This window comes from Abramis brama (genome assembly GCF_963993115.1).
Source record: "Abramis brama genome assembly, chromosome: 4".
NCBI classification, from domain to species: Eukaryota; Metazoa; Chordata; class Actinopteri; order Cypriniformes; family Leuciscidae; genus Abramis; species Abramis brama.
In genome coordinates, this window is record NC_139966.1 from 47,027,057 (window position 1) to 47,050,052 (window position 22,996).

Genomic DNA, 22,996 nt, shown 5'->3' on the forward strand with positions numbered 1-22,996 from the left:
CATCAGGGAATTGATTGACCGTTTGCGCACAGTATGTAAAGTTAATGTAAACAAGAGCTTGTACTATGTGCGTAATTCACACTAAATCCTGCAAAAAAATTTTAAAAACAGTATGTAATCATGAGTTAGGCTCATTTTGCTTGCTTTTTAAGATCTCGCTCATTAGTGCCGTGTATTTGAGACGGCATATCAAAAAGTTCAAGTTTTAAAAATGCATCTCGAGACCTTGAATTCTTTACCATTCTGTAAACCCTAACGCTCAAAATGATTAATGGGTTTGAGTAGGGCAAACTTAAATTAACCAAATTAGTTCAATCAAATTAACCGTTATGAGTTTTTAGAACTTTCTTTTTCTTTTGAATTCACAGATCTGACACATTTTAAGTAATCTGAATTGTTTAATTGTTTTGAGTTTTATTAACTTGTTTCTTTTAATGTAGACAAACTTAAATTTAACTAAAACTGCAGGCTGGGATTTCAGTTAAATTTAAGGGGGGTGGGGGGGTTTCCATCATGGCGACGAGTGGAGCATGAGCTTGGTTTGAGAACAGATAAATGTTCTGTATTGTCATACTCATTCAGCAATTGTTATGCTATCAAAACATTGTTAATTATCAAGTTAGCATTTAATGAATTAGCTAGTTAAAGCTTGCTAAGTTTCCTCTTCAAAAAATATTTATGTTGAGATTACATGATAATTTTAAGTTGAATGAATTAGCTTACTCAAATATTTCAAGTTAAATGTACGGATACAAAATAAAAATATGCAAGCTCTGCTTAAACTTAATTTTAGGAATGTAAAAATGTTGTTGTAACTGATTACCAAAATGTTTTTGCGTTTTGCCAACTTATTCACACTGTATCATGATTTTAAAATCGGCTTGAAATACAGGTTGCAAAAGTCTTTTTTTACCCCTTATTGTGATGTACTTTATATCCACGTGAAACGGCTTCTCAAACTCTATTTTGATTTCATTGTGACTTTTAATGCAAGAACGAATTTGTTTGAACGGCTCACTCTCTCTGGCTGCATCTGAAATCGCATACTCTCTTGAGTAGGTACTTGTTTTGAATATTTATGACCCGTTAAAAAGTGTGTTCTATATAGTATGATAGTGTGTGGTATGAACGTAATCCATAAATACTACATTCCATTTTGTCATTATCATGTGACCTGCCAGGGTCAGTTACATCACTTCACTGCCATTCACAAATCTTCCCCTGTGGCCTCATGGGATAGTAAAGTGTCCATCATATGCACACTTCAGAATCCTCAGTAGTAGTAGTAGGTCATCCTGGTACTTTCTACTCTTTTATGAGTACTGTGAATTCAGAGACTTATTTTCATCACATACTGTTTTTCGCCTACTATATAGACAAGTATGCGATTTAGGATGCAGCCTCTCTTTCCCCGTTCTCTCTCTCTATCTGAGGTGAGTGGCACATAATTGTTCGTTTCTTGTATCTTCCACACTAAAGGATGTCCGTCCACTCTGCTGAGCAAATAAAACACACTTCCTGTTCTCTCTTGTGTGTCTGGGTGCAGCTGTTGTAGCCCTGGCGCAGACTCAGCTATCCGCCTCAGATCCTTATAAATCCCATTTCATGCTTTTCCATGTAATCCCTACACCCAGATATCACAATATAATCTTACGTATAAGCCTTTTCAAATATTAGCATATTTTCCATATGCCTCTTAATTGTGTACAAGTGTAAACGAATATGTTGTTTTAAACGTAGTAGTTTTAAAGATGAATTTGCACTGCAGGACCATTTAAAATCAGCCCTTGCAATCTTGACTATTCAATAGGCAATATTTAATATAATTATTATGAATGGAGTTGCAAAATAGAATATCCACTTTATATATATATATTTGTAGATATAAAGTTATAACTTTTAACCTGAATCATTATTTTTATTTTGTCAATCCCATCTACATCTAGATAAATATATAAAAATTAAAAAACACAATCTGATACCCCTCTAAAGCAACATACTTTAGGTGCTACAATTTTTTAAAGGTGATGACATAGAGAACAATTAGCTGCTTTGTGCACCCTGTTATACATAAAAGTTATGACTGGATGACCTCGGCCAATTATTTTGAGGCTTCATTCATTTTTTTTTTACAGCCGGTGCAGGATGAGCTGAAGTTAACAGTTTTAGTTAAAATTGCAGTAGTAATAGTGATGCTTGTCTTAGGAAACACTAATTAGGTGATCAAGATCATGATTTAATTTTTTTCAATTATCGACTTAAGTCTTACAGTGAAACCATGACGAAGAAGCTGCTCTAAGCAGTGTACTTAAGAGGACATTCCTCCAAATGGTTTATTGGTTGTGCATGAAGTGCAGTCCAGGGTCTTTCCAAGTCTTCTGATCCATTCCAGCACATTTGGACCACCTTGGCCTCGTTCAAGCCTTCAAAGATATAAACAGCTCAAATCGAGGTGAGTCAGCAGCACATATGTACACTACATTCTACAGTGGTGAGATGTCTGTAGACTTTGAAAGGCCCTACAACACACTCCAGAAGTGTCTGTTTATAGGAATGAGTCACACTGGACATCAAAACTTCAGGGTGTGTAATCCTGCCTACGGATGTGACCGTGTCTGGTTTCCCCCAGCCTGTGTGTGTCAGAAGGCCGGCCGTCACCGAATCTGTGCCGGAGCTCAGCTTGGGCTGCGTTCAAGGTGGGCGTGTGTGGAAGCGTGGACGGGATGAATGGAACGAGTGGGTGGCTGTGGGTTTATGTGTGTGGGTGTCATTCCAAGTGTGTTTAGGACCTGTTGAAACTGAGTATGTTTGTGACTGCAAGTGTGCATGAGAATATCTTTGTGTAGCCTGTTGTATGAAATGGTAAAATGGGGCATTTGAAAAACGTAGCTCTATACAGGATGCTATAGACTGCTAGAGTGTGTCTATAGACGTCTCCATGTAATTTAGAAGATATATTTAAATAACTAATTATTTTTATAATATTTATTATATAATATTTTTATAATTATTTGTTATTAATACATTTTTTTATAATTATTTGTTATATTTTTAATATACTGATTTTTTTTATATAATTGATTAACCATGATTTGATACTTTTTTTAATTTATTGTAACTGTCATCATTTTTAATAATTTATTATAATTATTTATGCATAGCATGACGTTATAATTTAAAATGATCAATTTCAAATAAATGTTTTAACTTAATCTCCAAAAGTATGTAAAATTCCAAAAAAATATAATATTATATAAATATAAGAAATATATAATAAATAATTAAAATGGATACATGTATTGTTTTTTTATTTACTCTTTACTTTTTAAGTTGATTTTTTATTATTATTTGTATGTTTTTATTGCAGCAGATAGTGTTTCTGTAAGGGATAACAGCTAGTTACCAAAAACAAATTATAAAAAAATTATTGATTTAAGTTTAAATTATTTCATTATGTCATAAGAAAAAGAGTGCAGAAAGAGACATGGAAATAAAATATCGGTTGCCAGAGACAACTACTGGTTATAAAAATATAGAGCGTGATCGACCAATAAGAATCAAGTTTTTCCGAAACATATATATAATTTTTTGAAAGAGAGCAAAGAACCATAGAGTGTAACCTCAGTGTGTCATTTAGGCGTATAAGACCATTAAACTGTTTTTAACTGCTACATAAATATGAGTCTGGTTTTCCGTGTTAGTGTGTATTTATGAATGGTTTTGGAGCAGTGTGTTCTACTTGGTGCACCAGGCTGCATGAATAAGTGTTTGTTTACTCTGTATGACTGATCAGTGTTTGTGCGCTTCTGTTTGAGGGTGTGTCTGACCCGAGTGTCACTGACTCACGCCTGCGGTCCTGACTCATCCCGCCGTCACCCGCACCGTGAGCTCGCGTGCCGCCCCGCACAATCCGGCCGCACTCGCACAGTCATCGAGGAACCATTTCCCCTTCATCCTCTCCCTCTTTCTTTCTTGTTCTTGGTCTCTGTGACTCATCTTGGTTTCATTTTGCCACCCCCCTCCACCCGCCACCCAACTCGCCTCCATTACAGCCTCCTCCCTCAATGGGTCTATCTCTCTTTTCACTCGCCTGTCTCATTCCTTCGCTCCCTCTCTTTCCCTTTCCTTCCTGGCTCTGTAAATGACCTCATTTTAATGAAGCACAGTCTTGGCGGGGAGACCAAACCGCATGGCTGGAACCTCCCTCCCTCCATCTCTCTAAACCACCCTGTACTACAGAATCTGGCTTTCATTCCCAGCGCTAATAGAACCGAACGGGAAGTCTGGGAATTCTAGAGTAACTCCAAGAATTCCACGACAAATGTTTGATTGCATTCCATCGCTTATAGCAACAACAAAACCATGTAATAAAACTACTTTCTGCGGCTCGAGCTGCTACATTGTCCCATAAACTAGGAGACAATGTACACAGTGCGGTCCAAAAGTCTGACAATTAAAATCTGGGATTCAAAATCTGATTTAAACTCGGAAATAAACAGAACGTTTTAGGGTTTTTTAACCTTTGAAACAAGGAAATGCCATTACGTAAAATGAAGAACACTAGCTACTATAAATACTATTGACATTTATGGTTCTGTGAATAACTTTTAACATCCATGGAGCCTTTCAAATGCATAAAATGTTCTTTACTCTGGAACAAGGTTCTTCAAATTGTACTTCACTTCTGAAGTCGCGATTATGAGCTTGTTCGTTCAAGTGCTTTGTTGTCGGAAAGAATAGGAATTATGTAGGAAACCAGGTCTGGGACTGAGTCATCTTACCCCATGGGTCTAATTTTGTCTTTTTACTTCAAAATAAAAACTATAACCTTCACTCTGCAAATCCAAAACATTAATGTGTCCACAAATCCCTCATTATCAACTAGACACAAAAACACTTTTATTTTCAACATAATACAATGTCATAGATCACTATTTTCCAGAAACACAAAATTAGATTAATTAAACTCAAAACTGTTTTGACTGACTAAATCTCACAATTGATATTGAGATGAAACGGCGCACCCAACTCTGAAACTCTGGAAGGCCTATCAAAATTTCCCCCAAGCTTCCCAGTATTAAATACGACTTGAAAGGGCGCATGTCCAATTTTCAACTAGGAAACTCGATGATTCTGATAGCACATGTAGGCAGAATTATTTTGGGACTTTTGGAATGTGTATTTGTACGACATTAGCAGATTTGTGACTGCTAAGCTATGTGCTAGAAGTCTAGACGTCTTTTTTTTATTTATTTTTTTGCAGTGAAAAGATCTATTTATGTACAGACAGACTAAAAGTACGCCTCTATTGTCATCGCAGACAGTAAAATCCCTCCTATAAAGGCTGATGGTTTTGTTATTGTCTGCAGCCTTTATGAGGTTGTGAACGCTACCACATGCTCGAACCTCAACCCCGGTCGGCTACACCGCAAAACTCTCAAGATTTGTGGTGCACTCTAGATAGAGACATGAAAAATGAGACAGGTGCAAAATGAGTCAAAACAAGGTGGTGTTACGTTCTATCTGAGCAGAGAATCCTGGCTTCGTCTATTTGACATTAACTAAAGGCCGCTAAGTGATCTTTAATTAGCTACAGTTTAAGATTTGTGTTGGATAGGAACATTAACTAAAAATTGGATAGAGACTTTGATGGGGAAAGAAATATATTTGTCACATGATGCGTGCTGTATGTCATATGACCAAGTCAATCATTAGATTTTATAGCTTATGATGAAATCATATAAAGGTTTGTGACACAATGATATAAATCCATCTAAATCTGAGGTGTGTTTCAGCAGCCGGTCCAAACATCAAATTCGGATTTCACTGCCTGACTCCAGATTTAAAGGGATAGTTCACCCAAAAATGAAAATTCTGTCATCATTTACTCACCCTCAAGTTGTTCCAAACTTGTATGAATTTTTTTCTTCTGCCGAACACAAAAGAAGATTTTTTGAAGAATGTCTGAAAGCAAATAGTTGATGGACCCCATTGACTTCCACAGTATTTCACCCCCCCCTAACTATGGAAGTCAAAAGGGTCCATCAACTGTTTGATCAGCCATATTCTTCTAAATATATTCATTTGTGTTCAGCAGAAGAAAGAAATTCATATAGGTTTGTAACAACTTGAGGGCGAGTAAATGTTGACAGAATTTTCATTTTTGGGTGAACTATCCCTTTAATTCTGTGCATGACTTCAGTTTCACCTTAAATGCTTGTACAACGCTGACAGCTAGTGGGAAAGATTGTGCCATTGCAAGCTGCCTTATATTTTGAGATCTCCAAAAGTACCAGTTTGAGTGTTTAACCACAAAAACCAAACAGCAACAAAAAACCCCAGTAGATTATCAGATGATGTTCATTTACAATTTTTTTCATTTTCGATTTAGACATAGAGTCAATATTGGGCAATAGTCATTGTTCTCTAGATTTACTTCCGTGTATGTAACAATAATAATAATAAAAAAATCCCAGACTTTATCACGTGATTTCCCAGAGATCATGCTTTGTTCAAATCTACTTTCACTTTTTGTTTATACAGTGGGCCCAACTGTATTTGGACACTTAAACCACACTCAAATAAAGTTCATGTAAAAAAATGTAATTATAAATAGCATTTTGAATGGTCTATCTAGTCACCTGCCACTTGATTTGATATCGTCTAATGCGACAATACTCAAAGATGTGTGTGTATGTGTATACATACATATATTGACTTGCTGTATGCTAATTATTTATCAGAAGACAAACTATTATTTGCAAAGTTGACAAGTCTGAAATGTGCCCAGGCTGGTAAATCTGCTTTGGTTTTATTTAATTGCCCAAACAAACCAATGAACAAGGAAACATCCTTCATGTTTGAACTTAAAGTGAAAGCACTTCCAAAGCAGACGGCACAAAAGGTGCATAAACTTGAGTTTTAGACTTATTTTTTCCAGCAGTTTAATACATTGGATTACAGATCTACACAAAGCACAGTGTCATAATATTGTGCTTAGTTTCCATAGAGACTGAGATGAAGAATGTTGTGGCAGGGAATCTGGCATCCAAGCCAAGCCACAATTCATATGCGTTTCTTTATTGCTCTGGCTCACCACTGTATTCCATACAACCCAAAAGCATGAGGAACAGGGATAACTTAAGCATTCCTATGGCTGATGCTTTATTTAGCTCTGCATACTGGGTTTTTTTTTTTTACCAGTCTCAGATTTACAGATGTAGGCTTTCACTTTGCACTCTGCCCCAAAAATAATATTTTATTAATTGCTTTTTCTAATCTGTGATGTTCTCACAATTTGGTATCCCCAGTAATAGACATATGGAAATGTTAGGGAATCAAGGACAATATTACATTAGAATCTGGTTTACTGCATAAATCCAACTATTTACGTATACAGGTATACACTAAGCTGATTATTCATGAAACAGAATTAGTCTCTGTTAAAAGGTAATTATATGTTACATATAGCCTATACATAGGCATTGTTCGGTCATGAAACTCTATACAGCCAGGGATGGGCAGTATTTCAGATACATGTATTTAAAATACGTATTTGAAATACAAAATACTATTTTGTATTTTAAAGCCTTTGGAAAAAATCAGTCAACCTCTATATCAGGGTACTGATTTTGTGCATCAACTAGTTCAGACATTCACTAGCTCAGCATTGGATCAGCGATTTTTTTCTTTTCTTTTTTTTTATAAGGTGAGAATGTCATGGTCAATTCTACTTGTTGATTAAAGTTAAAATAGTGCATTATTCACTTCACATGAAAGAATAAAAGAGCACAGACAAGTGAGAAAATAGCGTTAGCCAGGACCGGAAATAAGGAAATAGCGTTGACCGGTTGTTGATTTTTATCAACTAGCTTGTCAAATGTGTTTAAAGCATTACTGCATGTAAGGGCTGGGTGATATGACACTACATATCATAGCGATGATATAAAGTTTGAATTGATGGAACTTTTTCTAAATCGTTTACATAGATGGGCCTATTAGTGGGGTAAGCAAATTTATCCGTGCAGCTTTTAGTGGGCAGGAATTATTGGAACTTTGGAGTGGAAAAAGAGGCACTGATGAATGATACACCACAAAAATCTTCAGCTTTTAGTTTTATTGTACATAAAAAATAATCAAAAAGGGGTAAATGGTGTCAAATGAATATGAATTAATTCTAAGTTTTAATTTTAGATACACTTTCTAATTTTAATAAACTTCTAGAAACAAATAAACTTTACATAAAATAAACATAAAATTACTTAAAAAGCATTGGACTACCTGCAAAAAAACCAAAAAAAACAATCAAAAGAGTTTGAAATTCAGTTTATGCTGTGGAATCAAAACTGATATTGAGAATTGTGAAACCATGATATTGTTACTGTGAAGTAAAATTGAGATTTTGGTCATATCGCCCATCCATATTCTTTGCTAGATAGCAGAAAAGGTTCCCACAGTTTTACATACAGTATGATTTTTTTAATAGCGTTCACCACAAGTAATAGACTACATTGTAACCAGAAATAAGTAGCCTAAATGGCTGCTATTTTGCATAAGTTTATTTGCAATTGCCAGAAAGAAAGAAAGAAAGAAAGAAAGAAAGAAAGAAAGAAAGAAAGAAAGAAAGAAAGAAAGAAAGAAGAATGAGGTTAGGAATGAAAAGTCAGTAGGCCTATGTAGTTTCTTCATTCACTGTGACCTATACCTGCACTGGATGGCCAATTTCACATGTATTTTGTGTATTTTCAAAATACAAAATACTGTATTTGTATTTAAATACATTTTTTCACACAGTATTTTGTATTTGTATTTAAATAAAAAAAATTCACACAGTATTTTGTATTTGTATTTTAAATACATTTCCATGTATTTATGCCCATCTCTGTATACGGCTAAGGCCAATTGATCTGTTTTTTCTATCTATTTATTTATTTCCGTCCTGAAGCAGCTCAACTCAGTGCAGAGCGCCATTGGAATTTTTCTAAACCCCCACTTCCCCCAGCACCACCTGCCTAGATCTGTTTGGGGGACTTCCCTACTGCATCCCTGCAGTAGCTTGCTTATCAATAAAATTGTGTTTAATTATATTATGTGAGTTGTATATATATATATATATATATATATTATTATTATTATTATTTTTTTATTTATGCACTTTATTAAAATACACTGTAAAAAAAAAAAAAATCTGTTCAATTTACAGTAAAATACCGGCAGCTGTGGTTGCCAGAAATTTACCGTAAAAAATATGGTACCAACATTTTACTGATATAATGTTAATTTACTGACCTATTGAAATATTTATATCTGATTTGTACCATAGTAATACACTGACAACCACCAATCACAGTGAAGATGGAGTCACATGATGAATTACAGAGCAGACCATCACAAGCAGCTCTTTCACAAGAAAATTAATACTAGGCCTAATATATAGAAGCTGCACAGTGTCATTCATACAAACACTAAACACCATCATGGTAACACACTTAAAATTTTAGAAATGCAATAAGCATTAATTTAACAACATTAAATGTAACATAAAACCCTAATGTACATAATTGATTAGAAAAAACTAAGAAAACTATGAAGAAAATAAAAATACATCAAATGTGAAGTGTCACGTAGGGAATTGTGGGAATGTCAATTTACGTTTTTTCACTGTAAATTATACAATGACTTGTTCTTTTTCACTTCCAAAAACTGTCAATTTAACAGTATTTTACAGTAAAATTACATTAAATGTACCGTTAGATCTATCACAGTTGTTTACCGTATATAGTAAGGAAACTTTCTGTTAACCAATTAACAGTTTTTCACTGTAGCATTTTTACAGTTTTTGACCGTTAAAATCACGATCATTTGGTGTGAGAACTCCTTAACATATAGGCCTAAGCAAATATTATCTCAAAGTCCTAAAGTATTCTTAATTTATTTTTATTTTTTTACAAATATAATATAGTCTCTGTTTATATGTAATATATATATATATATATATATATATATATATATATATATATATATATATATATTAAAATTAAAATGCTTACAATAGTTTTAGAAGTGCAGTATAGCATGTCACTTTGCTATTTAACTCAGTTCACTACCCATGTGCTCTTTTAATATTAGGATAACCTATATTTTGCAAAGTTTTCTTTACCTAACATTTAACATTTTAAATGGTTATTGAGTTGTTTTGGTTCATGGCGATTTACGTAATGGTGGATCGGTTTTGTTGATGAAGAAGAGGGAGGTGTCTTATTTTTGTTTAGGTAAGTTCGGGTATTTCCAAAAGGGACTGTTCCACCAGATCATTGCCACAGTCTGTATAACCTCCCTAGATCAAATCTACCCAACAACAGCTTGTAGAAATTTTGCTATTGGCTTCCCTGACATCTTGGAGGCTGTGCTGGTGTCGGTGGTGACAGTGCATTTAAGGTTACTGGTGTTTTACTTTCAATATTGTCTTCTTTAGACCTGAGAGGTACAGGTTCTCTCTTTGATACTCTCGAATAAATCCGCAAAAATGCGAGGACTCGTGTCTTTTGCCCTGCTCTGTGTACTGTACGTCACTGTACAAGGGAAAGTCTGTAAGTAATTCAAATTGCTTATGTGAATTCTGTATCTTTTTATTTGTTTATTGTGCTGTATTGTTGATTCTATCGTCTGACTTGCAACTGGATTTCCCCTCGAGGATTAAAATGTCTATATGTGTTAGCTATAATATGTCACTATGTATCTATAGAATTGATTTGATTATTGTTTTTCCTAGCCTTCATTTACAAAACAATGTGTCATGTAACTTAAATGATAATCTTTTTTATATATAACCAAAGTTATGTCTTATTGTGATTGAAAATAATTAATTTATGCATATTAGTATGTTTTATATAACAACTACTGTACCAAGGTTATAATTCGTAGGGTCTCTTTAGCTAAACAGACTGTAGGCCTGTAAAGACATTGCGTTTTTCTTTTTTTGTCTGCAAAGTGAATGAGGAATTCTGATGTAATTTGTGTTTCGTTTGGGACAATTCATGAAATGAAGTCTGGAAGTTTGTGTTTAATTTTGATTATGTTTCCAGAATTCTATTTCAAATAAACAATCTTCTCGTTTCATGATCAAATTTACTTTACTTGCGCGTTATCTTTGTAAACTAATATTTTAAATTCTATTTTCAGCCCCTCCCAAGATTCAGCTGTACAGCCATTTTCCAGGAGAGTATGGAAAACAGAACACCCTGATCTGTTATGTGAGTGGCTTCCACCCTCCTGATATCACCATCGAACTGCTGAAAAATGGACAGCCTATGTCTGACGCCCAACAGACTGACCTGGCCTTCGAAAAGGGCTGGCAGTTTCACCTCACCAAGAGCTCCTCCTTCACACCACAGAAAGGTGAAGATTACTCCTGCAGCGTTCGACACATGAGCGAGACAAGGAAAATTGTTTGGGGTGAGTGTTATGTGTGTATTTCTAGAAGATACCTCGTGTATTTGGTTTACATGACATAGCATTTGTATTGAACATCTTATGTTTTTCCGCAGAGACCAACATGTAAAGCTAACAATCAAAGGCAGACAAAGGGTGGTAAGTGTTACCTTGTTGATTATCAATTAAAAAACATAGCAATACCAAGTTTTTTTTTAACCATTAAAATGTGGCAGTTCAGAGATGTAAAGAAGAATAAAGGTGTTTTTCTTTCTTTTTCCTAGGATAATTTCTCATGGTTTTTTTGGACATTTTTCATCGTCTACAGAGACCATATTTATCCTACTGTCCCATATCACAAAGCTAATGTTGCTCAAGATGCACTATTCATACAAATTACATCGCAACTTCCGTGATTTTAGCTTTCCTTGAGTTGACATTTTTCTTCATAAGAGTAAGGATAATTTAACCAAAGTAGCTGCTACATGTATTTTTGGATTGGTTTTGATTAGTTTATGGGTCTTTTTCACTGATTTCATTCCTCTTTGTGTAAATCCTGTGACTATTTCTGGCTTTATTTTGAAATTAGGCTAATTACAAATACAACCAACTATCTCTTTTAAACCAGTTGTTATATCCTCTTGTTAATCTACATATGTTCACAACTGCAAAATTGGAATATTATTATGAATAATTCAGTTTGACAAATTGCTACTGAGAAAATGTAATTTTTTTAGAGAGGAAAATAAAATTTAGAAAACCTAATGAAACAATTGTGTTTATTTGCTTCAAATAGTCTGTACTGTCTTATTGCCTGTACTTTGAAGTTAAATCAACATCATAATGATTGTAGTGAATTTATTGTAGTGAGTTATTTGCCTAACCTAAAACATACATGTCTGCCTAGCAACTGAGCGATCAAGACGGTGATTGGATTAAAAACAACAAACAGACGAAATGTAAGAGTTTCGCTTTCTATTAAAAATGAAAAGTCCTCCAAGTTTGCGCTGAGGTTTTTTTTTTTTTAAATCTCCACTTTTATCATATTTGTTTTCATGGACTGAAGTGCGTTTGAAAGCAAACGTTTGTGTTTCGCGCCCTAGGCTTGAGGAGTCTGCCGCGCGCTGAAAAAAAGTCACATGACTTCCCGTAAAAACCTGTGATGGTGACAAGACAAGCCTCCCTCTGGTTCGCAAGCGTTGCTCATGGCGTGGCATCAACTAGTCATATTAATAACACTGACTGATGATGTAACCGTGAAGCTGAAATGCTGTGAAAATCACCAGCTTTTTTTTGTATTTGAGACCTTTTGTAAATAAAGCTGTGTTTTTTATGTAATAATGTAAAAGAATGGACCTTTATTGATGCACATTGCATGTTGTGTGAATGCAATGCAGTATGCAAATGTGCAATATCTGTCTTATTACAAATTCTATTAAGAGTGATAATTGACATTTTTGATGAATAACTTACGTCCTTATTTTTTTTATTATTTAGGCTATACTGTGTGTGTTCAAGGATTTAATTTGATTATTTATTAACTCTTTTGAGACACTTTTATGAGTCTCTCTTTTGTAGACTACATGAGGTGAAAATTATAAATTAACTTTATCTCTGATTATTGTGAGAAAGATTGACAGAGCCTCAACACGAGTTTTATACAATTTAGCAGCCTTCAGAAGTAGATACTGATGATCTAGTGTCGATCTCCTCATTCCAATTGCTTTTAATTTTATGTTTACATGTATTTGTACATCTAACTGACATTCAATTATTGGTATTTTTTACTGTAAATTGGTATTAGGCTATATTAAATTAGTAATAAAATAATTTTATAAGAAGATAAAACAAAATAGTAAATGATACAAGGTTGAATTCTAATGTAGAATGCGGTCTGTTATGTAAGGGATAATGTAGAGCGAGGCGGTTGTTATAGCGAATACAACCCCAACAGGCTTATCAGCCATGAAAAACAGAGCGTATGGACGCAGGATTCTAACCGTAGAGACGGAACGGACTATTTTCTTTAGCGGAAGCAATACAATCGTTTTTTAAATCAAAAATATTTTGTGTCAGATTATTGATTTATTTGGTAGGTAGCCATGTAATAAGCGGGATAAAATAAAATCCTGCTTAGTTGTTATAGCGAATACAACCCCTTCAGGCTGATTCCTGATCTACATTGCCTCGCTCTACATTATCCCTTACTTATATTTTATTGTTATATGAAGTAAGTTAGGCCTATATAATGTAGGCTAGGCTACTAATAATTTAATAGTAAACGATACAATGATATATAATAATAATTATTGTTGTTGTTATATAGGCTAATGTTCTAATTATTTACTAAATTAGAGAAAAAAACTGGAAAAAAAATGTTTTGTTTTGTTTGATTCTCCTTTCTCTTACAAGCAAATAGTATGAGCATTTGTGAAATTATTTAGAGGAAGTAGGTGGGGTTTGGGAATTTCCAAATTGTAGCAAGAGATATCAACACAAGAGAGCAGTGTAGTCACCACACCAGTCCGAAAGACATGAAACATCTAACAAACATCTAACCAAACTTCACACACCTGTGTATGGTGTATCGACTAGAGGAAGATGTCAGGTAAAATAGACCCGTCGACGTTCCTCTTCGACATCCCGCCGGTGCTCATGAGGACTTTCTGTAGACTGATGGACAGCGGGGTGGACGGTCTGGGGTGGAGAGCTTTAGGTAAAACTACGCACTTTACCATGACAATGTAACATTGTACTACCGTTACCTGTTAGTATGAAGTTAAGCAAACAATAATCTTTGCAGTTTCCCTATATTTATCTTCTTTGGGAATGTGTTGATGTTAAATTATAGCCGCTATAATATACTGTTCAAATATTCTGTTTAAACTTCTTTTCTCCCCACAATGTACAGTCTTAAAAATAAAGGTTCTAAAATGGGGTTTTCGCAGCGATGTATGGCAAGCCGTTGTAACATTTAATCCTTAAAACCTACTAGTATCTATTTTCATGCTACTAGTACTTATTTTTTAGATACTGGTATCTATTCCATTTAGTACTAGTACTTATTCATTAGCTACTAGTGCTTATTCTTTAGGGACCAGTGCCTATTCTTTAGATACCAGAGCTTATTATTTAGATACTAGTGCCTTTTTAAAGATACTAGTACTTATTCATTAGATACTAGTCCTTATTTATTAGATACTAGTACTTATTCCAATAGTGTCTAGTATTTAATTATACCCAACTTGTCAAGAAAAAATTTAACTAGTGCTTATTTTTTAGTTACTAGTAACATTTTAGATCAAAGATATCCTTACCTTAATAGATACTATTTAAATCATCTGTATGCAAATAATATGTTGAATATTAATGAACCAACAACATATCAAAGAGACATGACACAGGAAATGTACTGAATTGAACAAGGCCGTTTTTATAATAACACTATAACAATAGCCTACCTTTTTAATGGTATTAGAGTAAAAAAAATATAATGAATAAGCCAATGTAATATAGTGCATATATAGGCTACTCTTATTTTGACATGACTCGCATTCTCAGTTTGATTAATAACATATTAGATTAATTTTAAATTTTAATATTTGTATTATTTAATATTAAAGATTAATATTCAGAATTTTTGATTAAGGAATTATGAATGCTCTCCAAAAGTTCCAATCTCTGGGTATTGTGGTTGTTTGGCTGGTGGGTATGAATCCGTTTTTGGATTTTAACTATTGTTTGGATTTTATTATTGGCAGTCAAGTCTTTATTATAGCCTACTGTACATTCAAAACAATAAATGTCATATTAAACATATATCTTTCCTTGCGTTCATGCTAACCAATTAACTAGATAAACCAACAAAGCCAGTTACTTATGAAAAATCAATCTTCTATAGCCTTAGTTCAGCCTGCATTACCATAACTCTGATTGGATGGTTGAGAGTATACTCATGTTTATGTAATGATCTGTTTGAAAGAAGATATCTCTTAATATTTTCTTACTCTTATTCATTAGATACTAGTGCTTATTTATTAAATGCTATTATTTTTCATTAGATACTAGTACCTATTTAATAGATACTAGTAGTTATTCATTAGGTACTATTTATTTACTAGACACTACTAGTATCTTTTGTAACTGTTACTAGTAACTATTCTTATTTTACTAGTCACAACTGTTTTTTTTACTCGTCTTATGTTAGGACTAGTCAGAATGGCCACTGTAGAGTTCAATTAAAAATCTTACTAGTAAAATAAAAAATCTTACTAGTAACATTTGGAATAAATAATAGTATTTAATAAATAGGTACTAGTATCTATTGAATAAGTACTAGTAGCTAAATAATTAGTACTGGTATCTAATTAATAGGTACTAGTATCTAATCCATCGGTACTAGTATCTAATCCATAAGTACTAGTATCTAATGAATAAGTACTAGTATCTATTTAATAGGTACTAGTATTTAATGACTTAGTACTAGTATTAATTGAATAAGTACTAGTATCTAAAAAATAAGTACTAGTATCCAAAAAATAAGTACTAGTCACAATTGGAATACTAGTCAGAGCTGAATAGTTGATATCTGAATGACAGATCCCCATAGAAAAATGTTAAATGTGTTACTAGTTACAAAAGAATAGTTACTAGTCACTATTGAAATAAGTACTAGTAACTAATGAATAAGTACTAGTAACTAATGAATAAGTACTGGTGTCTATTAAATAGATACTAGTATCTAATGAATGAGTACCAGTATCTAAAAAAATAAGAACTAGTATCTAATGAATAACGATTAGTATCTATTAAAAAGTCACTACTAGTATCTAAAGAATAGGCACTAGTAGTACCAAAAGAATAAGCACTAGTAGCTAATGAATAAGTACTAGTACTCAATGGAATTGACACTAGTATCTAAAAAATAAGTTCTAGTAGCATGAAAATAGATACTAGTAGGTTTTAAGGATTAAATGTTAACACGGCTTGCCATAGTGATGCCATAGTAGATCCATTTTTGGTTGCTCAAAGTACCTTTCAGTTATTTTTTTTATAAGTGTGAATAACATTTTAAGAACAATTTTCCACTATAAAGAACCCTTTTCTGTAATGGAAAGGTTTCATGGATGTTAAAGGCTCTTAATAACAAAAGATGCCAATAAAGAAAGAACCTTTATTTTTAAGAGTGTATTTAGGAATTAGATTGGCATTAGTTGGTCAAAACTGGTACAATAACTGGTCCAAGAAGATCTACCATCAACAATCCAGCTTCTACTTTATAACTTGTCCCCACAAACGGTGGTCAACTTGGTTTTCAGAACATTGGTCAACAAACTAATGATCAGCTTGAACCAACTAGAAATACAAAACAACTATCAGGCAACTTAGGCTGGATTTTCCAACAGAGATGGTCTTCAAATCAGCTGCATTGGATCTTGTGGGAAAATATTTGTGACATTCATCCCAGTCTGATTCCTTCCAGCTGCCCGCATCCTTCCCAGTCAGCTGGAGGTGAGGTGTACTGAAATGTACGTGGCTGCTGGGAAAAGTCCAACACAAGAGCTCATGTGGTCGTGGGCCCAGAAGAATAAAAGAGTGGGGGATCTGCTGAAGGTTCTGGATGAGATGGGTCATGCTCGAGCCACCAGTCTTTTTCAGTCACAAGGTAACATCCTCATCTTCATAGCTAATTCTGGTTGTGATGTTCCCTTTATGTAACTGTACTTTATGCAAAAATGGTTGCTACAGTAATTGTACACAATAAATATAAAACTTAAAGCAGAAAAAAAATTAAAATAAAAGAATGAGTCTGAAAGCTTTAAAGGAGATGTTATATTATTATTATTATTAATAATATTATTTTAGTATTAGCAATAACTGTAGTAACTAATATTTTAGTGGAAATTCTTATAAGGGTTGTTTACATTTCACTGTCTCTCCAACTTCCTCTTATTAGTCACTGAAGCTTTCTATATCAGCTAGTGTTACTTTAGATTTGTAATGTATGTTGTACTTTAAAGAGGAACTTGATGCAAAAACAAAGCATGCGATTTAAAAAACCAGCTGTGCATGTAACCCACAGTTCTATCAAATCGTATATCGCCCACAAACCACTGGAAAGACAACGTAATGAAACTGCTATAACGAAACTGTATAACAAACAATAACCAAACTTATTTGATTCTATTCTAGACTTTTCATGTGTGCTGAAGTCATCCTCGCCCCCTCTCTTTGCTATGGTAATGTGTTTTTTTCTGTTTGATGTTGTTATCTCTGCAGATTTTTAAAGATTCTGGTCAGATGCTTGACTTTTTTGTGGTTTAGGATTCTTAGAAAGCAAAAGCCTGAATACTCGCAAACTCTCTATACATGTTTTTACATTCACCCTATCTATATATAATTTTTTTTTTTTTTTTTTTTTTCAATCAGCATCTGCAAAATACTGAGAAATTCTGTCAAACTGCAGCTCTTCATCCAGAGTCTATTTCTGTTGAAGGTAATTTGCTTTCAAAGTACAAGCACATTTGTATTTGACTGTTGCCTTTGCTTTAGTTAGTACTGTTGTACATGTAGCGGTAATACAAGAACTAACTATATATGTCATTCTAGATATTACCTAAAAAGTTTCATTTCTGTTTTGAGCGGTTTCATGAGGATATGAGATGAAACCTTATTTGTCCATCGCATAGGTGAAAAACAGAAGTATTGCATCACATATTCAGATGTCATAGTGGGAACGAGACATTTCCACCAGGATCTAAAAATAGGAGAAAGCGTGTTCGCCGAGGTCTACTGCGGGAGATGGGGAAACAGATCTTTTGCCGTGAAAGTTTTCAAACAGGTCCTAACCTATTCAAATCTATGGACGTTTGTTTCCACCATGGAATATTGAACGTGGAATAATTGTTGTATATATATATATATATATATATATATATATATATATATATATATATATAAACTTGCAATTGTGAGTTATAATGTCTGAGATGCTAGAAAACTATTTTTTCTTAGAATTGCGATTGTGAGAAATAAGGTCAAAATTGTCAGACAAAAAGTCGACAATTCCCTTATCAATTTTTTATTTCGTGGTGTAAACAAACTTTCATAAATATCTTAAAATATGTCTCAAAACATCTTTTTACATCTTATCTACATCTTAACAGACCCATTTTTATTTTGTTTACCTGTATTTGCACATTCATTTGCCATTACATTACTATGTTCTTTTCTGGCAGTTGTTCTATATTAAATTAATAATAAAATACTAGAAATACATAATAACAATAATAAAATAGAAAACAATATAAGAACATAATAATAATAATAATAATAATAACAATGTAAGTATGTAATGTACTAATTATTTACTGGTTTAAGATGGGGAAACTGATCTTTCTCAAACAGGTCCTAACCTATTAATGTCTGACTTTACATACAGATATAATGCCATTACAGTTAAAAAAAAAAAAAAAACACTAATCAAATTCTTTATTACATTAACAGGAAAATAAAGCTAATTGGAAGGCGTTGTGGGAAAAATTCACCAAAGAAATCGAAGTTCTACAACTGTAGGTTCAGTCTACAATCTGCTCGATCATATTCAAATGGTGTTTTTATCATGTTGTCAGTTGTTCTCATTTTTGTCTGCTTAGGTATCAACATCCCAATATCTTGGAGTTATGGGGCAGCTTTTCAGAGGCGGATCGCTTCTGTTTAGTTTATCCATACCTTCGTAACGGATCATTGTTCCGCAGGCTTCATGAGGTAAATCATATGCCAGCAAACTGTAACATGCTATAGTAATAGTAGATTACAGAATAGTAATATAAAAAGAAGTTTCCATAGGCTCTACTCTTGCCTTTGTTACAGGAAGTTGACAGGCCTCTATCATGGCAGGAAAGACTGAACATCATAAAAGGCACCGCAAAGGCAGTCCACCACCTACACACTACACAACCGTGCATGGTTATTTGTGGAAACATTACGAGGTGTCACTTTGAAGCCATAGCTACACATTTGGAGGTGCCCAGTAAAGGTGATGCATTGAAATGAGCTTGTTTTTGTGTTCGGTTCACAGCTCAAACATACTCTTGGATGAGAACCTGCAGCCCAAATTATCAGATTTTGGATTAGCTCATCTGAGACCCCACTCTGTCAACCAGAGCTTCACCATCGTCATGGATACCGGCTCCCATAGCAACCTTGGCTATCTCCCAGAGGAGTACATCCGAGATGGCAAGCTGTCTGTCAAACTTGACGTTTACAGTCTTGGCATGGTGAGTTCAGCATCCTTTTTTAAAAATGATATTCCAGAGCCAGGTACGATTTGTATAAATAAAGATTTACGTCAGAATTTGAATGGTAAAAATTCGGCTCCAGCTGCAGAATACTGTTCATTAATATGTCCTTCTCATATATTACTTACCAGTCATGACAGCCCAAACATAATTCAGCTCTTATGTTTTGTTTCTTAATTGTTTCTATGCTTGTAGGCTATATTAGAGACATGTACAGGACAGAAGGTGAAACAGGAGAAAGCAAAGAACCTCTTTCTGGTAAGAATCCATTCCAGAAAAAAATTTAATAAAATTGTATATATATATATATATATGTAATTTTTTATTTATTTTTTCTGTATACATTTGTGAGTCTGCTCAAGCTGTCGCATCCGTCTTTTCACATGCAATACAGTACGTAACACAAATGCAATAGCATGTCACTCTGTTGGCATCTTACAACAGTTCCCACACGAGCAATTTTATAGAATATCATGACAGAATATGCTAATCAAAGGCATGAAGAAAGTTAACTCTACATCAGCAACATAAATTCAGTTTCTTTCATTCAGTCAGTTTCTGACATTTTAGTGCTTGTCTGCGTGACGTAATCGGAGCTGCTAACACACACACACACACGCACACACACACACACACACATGCACGCACACACACACGGGCACACACACACAAGCAGTTGAAGCTCCGCCCTCTGTTCTGGGAGCAGCAGCTCATTTGCATTTAAAGGGACACACACGTTTTTACTGACCCTCAAAAAGGGACAACTTTAATAATAAAAAAAAAAAATTGAGCTAAAACTTCACATACACACTCTGGGGACAACAGAGACTTTTTTTACATGTTGTAAAAAGGGGCATTATACCACCCCTTTTATACTTTTATAATAGTTTTATTCATTAAAGAAGCTTTAAATTGATCAAAAGTGACACATTTACATATTTACATTATAACAAAAAAATTATATTTAAAATAAATGCTGTTTTATTCATCAAAGTATCCTGAAAAGAATGTATGACACTTTCCACAAAAATATTAAGCTGCACAGCTGTTTTCAAAATCTTGAGCACCAAATCAGCATATTAAAATGATTTCTAAAGGACAAAAATAAAAACCATTATTTTGAATAGTTGACAATATTACAATATGAGACAGTATATATAACATTTTTATTTAATTATATTGAAAGGGATAATTCACCCAGACTAAAAATTCTGTCATCATTTACTCACCCTCAACATTCTTCAAAATATCTTCTTTTGTGTTCAGCAGAAGAAATACATTTATACAGGTTTGGAACAATTTGAGGGAGAGTAAATTATGACAATTTTTATTTTTGGGTGAATTATCCCTTTATTGATCAATATTTTATGAAATTGAGTTTTGTTTACAGCATGCTTTAAAGGTTTAAATCGAAGAAAATGTGGATTCCTCATGATATTAATCCATTTGTATAATTCATATTTTACATTAATAGAATTGATGACAGCATAACTGTGCCCTTCGCTGACTTATGCCATTGCATTTCTTTAGAGAGACGTACTGCATTCAGAGTTTGAGGAAAAAGGCTCTGTCGATGCCTGTCTGCGGTTTTTAGATCCCAAAGTTGAGCACTGGCCTCCTGCGGTGGCACTTAGTCTGCTCCGAATCGGACTAGAGTGCACAGGAAGCAGAATGAGAGTCAGGCCGACCATGGAAATGGTTAGTAAATGGCCTCATTTACTCAAACATATGCACATATAAACATATATGTATAAACATTTTATTTGTCTTCAGGTGCTTCAGAAACTAAGCCAACTTCTTCCCATGCCTGAACCCACTGAGGACCAACCACACACCCTAGACGATATGATCTTCCTTCAGTGGCCATACAGCGGCCACAGTCCGGGTCTAAGCATCCCTATTGAAGATGATGAAATGTGCAGCCCACCGCTGGAAGCCAGAGTTCCCAAACTGGGAGAACCCTGCGAGTGCAGCCAGTCTGAAGTCACTTTCCTGAGTGTGGGAGATCCCAACTTGTCGCATTCCCCCAGGGAATCTCTCCAGGAAAATGACAAAGTGGTTTCAGCATCACAAAATGTGCAGGCCGACTCTGCACCTCACCTGGACTTATATGGGAGTTTGCCTGTGGAGTGCAGTTGTACCACTGGAGCCGAAGTGCAGGGGTGTGAGGACTGCTGTGCTAATGGCTTCAGTCGGTCCGTTTTTTATGTCACTCTAGGTAAGTCAAGGAAGAATACACATGGACATCTGTCTGGAAGTATTAGGTTTCATTGACTAATCTATGTACAGAAACAATATCCAACATTTTTCTGTTCCAGATGATGATGCCCTGCACTCTCAGGATGACGTCAGGAATCCAGCAAAAGAGAAAATGAAGAATAAAATTCACCTATACAACCAGGGGCTTATAAATACAGATGAACTTCTATCACTTAAGTCAGAGTGATTCACCCGCGTTGGATATCTCTATAAAAAATTAACTCTGGGAGTTTAATCAGCAGTGGGGAGTGTTGGTGCACATTTTGTTAAAAAGTTTTTTTTTTTTTTTTTTTGCTGTATTTAAAAATATTTGAATATGTTTTAACAATAATTTTATATTTAATTTTATATTTATCTACTTAAAATTAAAGGAGTTTAGAGATAGCCTATACTTTAAACTGTGTTTTAACATAAAAAAAATGAGATTAAAAGTGGGTATGTTATGTGTATGTTGTATATTATAACTAATATATTTGTATGCAGATGCTTGCAACTACTGTCATTTTAGGGAGTGGAGGTCATTTATAATAATTGACTGTTTGTTAAACCAATTACTTTAATGACTAAAGATGAAATAATTGCATGTTAAAACACTTCCCGATAGTGTCTAGAAATCCCTATGCAAAGCTCTCTGTAGTTTAAGTTTTTGACGACTTTAAGTATAATTAAGAAAACACAAGGGGCTTTTGATCTAATATATTATGTGCGTAGTTATTTTAACCCATGCAATTAATCTACTGTTTTGTGTCATAATAAAGAGAACGAAAGCAACTACAATACGTGTGTAACATTACCTGTCTAATAATTTTACCGAGACTTTTATTTTGGGATTATCTGATTGGCTGTTGAGTGGTGCCGTAATCATCGATAAGATGAAATTAAAATTTATTTTCATTTGATTTAAATAGTAATACGTTGATGTGTACATTTTATTTTGTATTGTTATTAATATTTGTGTTCATTTTATAATGTGAATCAGTTATTTATTTAAAATAGCGTTCTGTTTT

The 22,996-nt window shown here is 34.0% G+C and overlaps 2 protein-coding genes across 2 annotated transcripts; both read left to right on the top strand.

The window, feature by feature from the left end:
• Positions 1–10,269: 10,269 nt before the first annotated feature.
• On the top strand, positions 10,270–12,203 carry b2m (beta-2-microglobulin). The gene is made up of 4 exons (XM_084111267.1): positions 10,270–10,589; positions 11,182–11,454; positions 11,547–11,589; positions 11,715–12,203. The coding sequence occupies exons 1-3, from the start codon at positions 10,526–10,528 to the stop codon at positions 11,558–11,560; spliced, it is 351 nt and encodes a 116-aa protein (XP_083967393.1). The 5' UTR covers positions 10,270–10,525; the 3' UTR covers positions 11,561–11,589; positions 11,715–12,203.
• Positions 12,204–13,908: 1,705 nt separating this feature from the next.
• Positions 13,909–22,766, top strand: irak3 (interleukin-1 receptor-associated kinase 3). Its single transcript, XM_084111266.1, has 13 exons — positions 13,909–14,146; positions 16,913–17,095; positions 17,623–17,669; positions 17,860–17,926; positions 18,120–18,271; positions 18,937–19,001; positions 19,086–19,197; positions 19,303–19,421; positions 19,511–19,709; positions 19,926–19,988; positions 21,261–21,428; positions 21,504–21,948; positions 22,049–22,766. The coding sequence occupies exons 1-13, from the start codon at positions 14,032–14,034 to the stop codon at positions 22,174–22,176; spliced, it is 1,863 nt and encodes a 620-aa protein (XP_083967392.1). The 5' UTR covers positions 13,909–14,031; the 3' UTR covers positions 22,177–22,766.
• The last annotated feature ends 230 nt before the right edge of the window (positions 22,767–22,996 follow it).

What these genes read in the sequence shown, in the direction of transcription:
- b2m (XM_084111267.1), top strand. Translation starts at nt 10,526, where the DNA reads ATGCGAGGACTCGTGTCTTTTGCCCTGCTCTGTGTACTGTACGTCACT. An exon ending in CACTGTACAAGGGAAAGTCT is followed by an intron (nt 10,590 to 11,181) that starts GTAAGTAATTCA and finishes TTCTATTTTCAG; the next exon opens with CCCCTCCCAAGATTCAGCTG.
- irak3 (XM_084111266.1), top strand. Translation starts at nt 14,032, where the DNA reads ATGTCAGGTAAAATAGACCCGTCGACGTTCCTCTTCGACATCCCGCCG. An exon ending in TGTTCCGCAGGCTTCATGAG is followed by an intron (nt 19,198 to 19,302) that starts GTAAATCATATG and finishes CCTTTGTTACAG; the next exon opens with GAAGTTGACAGGCCTCTATC. An exon ending in CGTTTTTTATGTCACTCTAG is followed by an intron (nt 21,949 to 22,048) that starts GTAAGTCAAGGA and finishes TTTCTGTTCCAG; the next exon opens with ATGATGATGCCCTGCACTCT.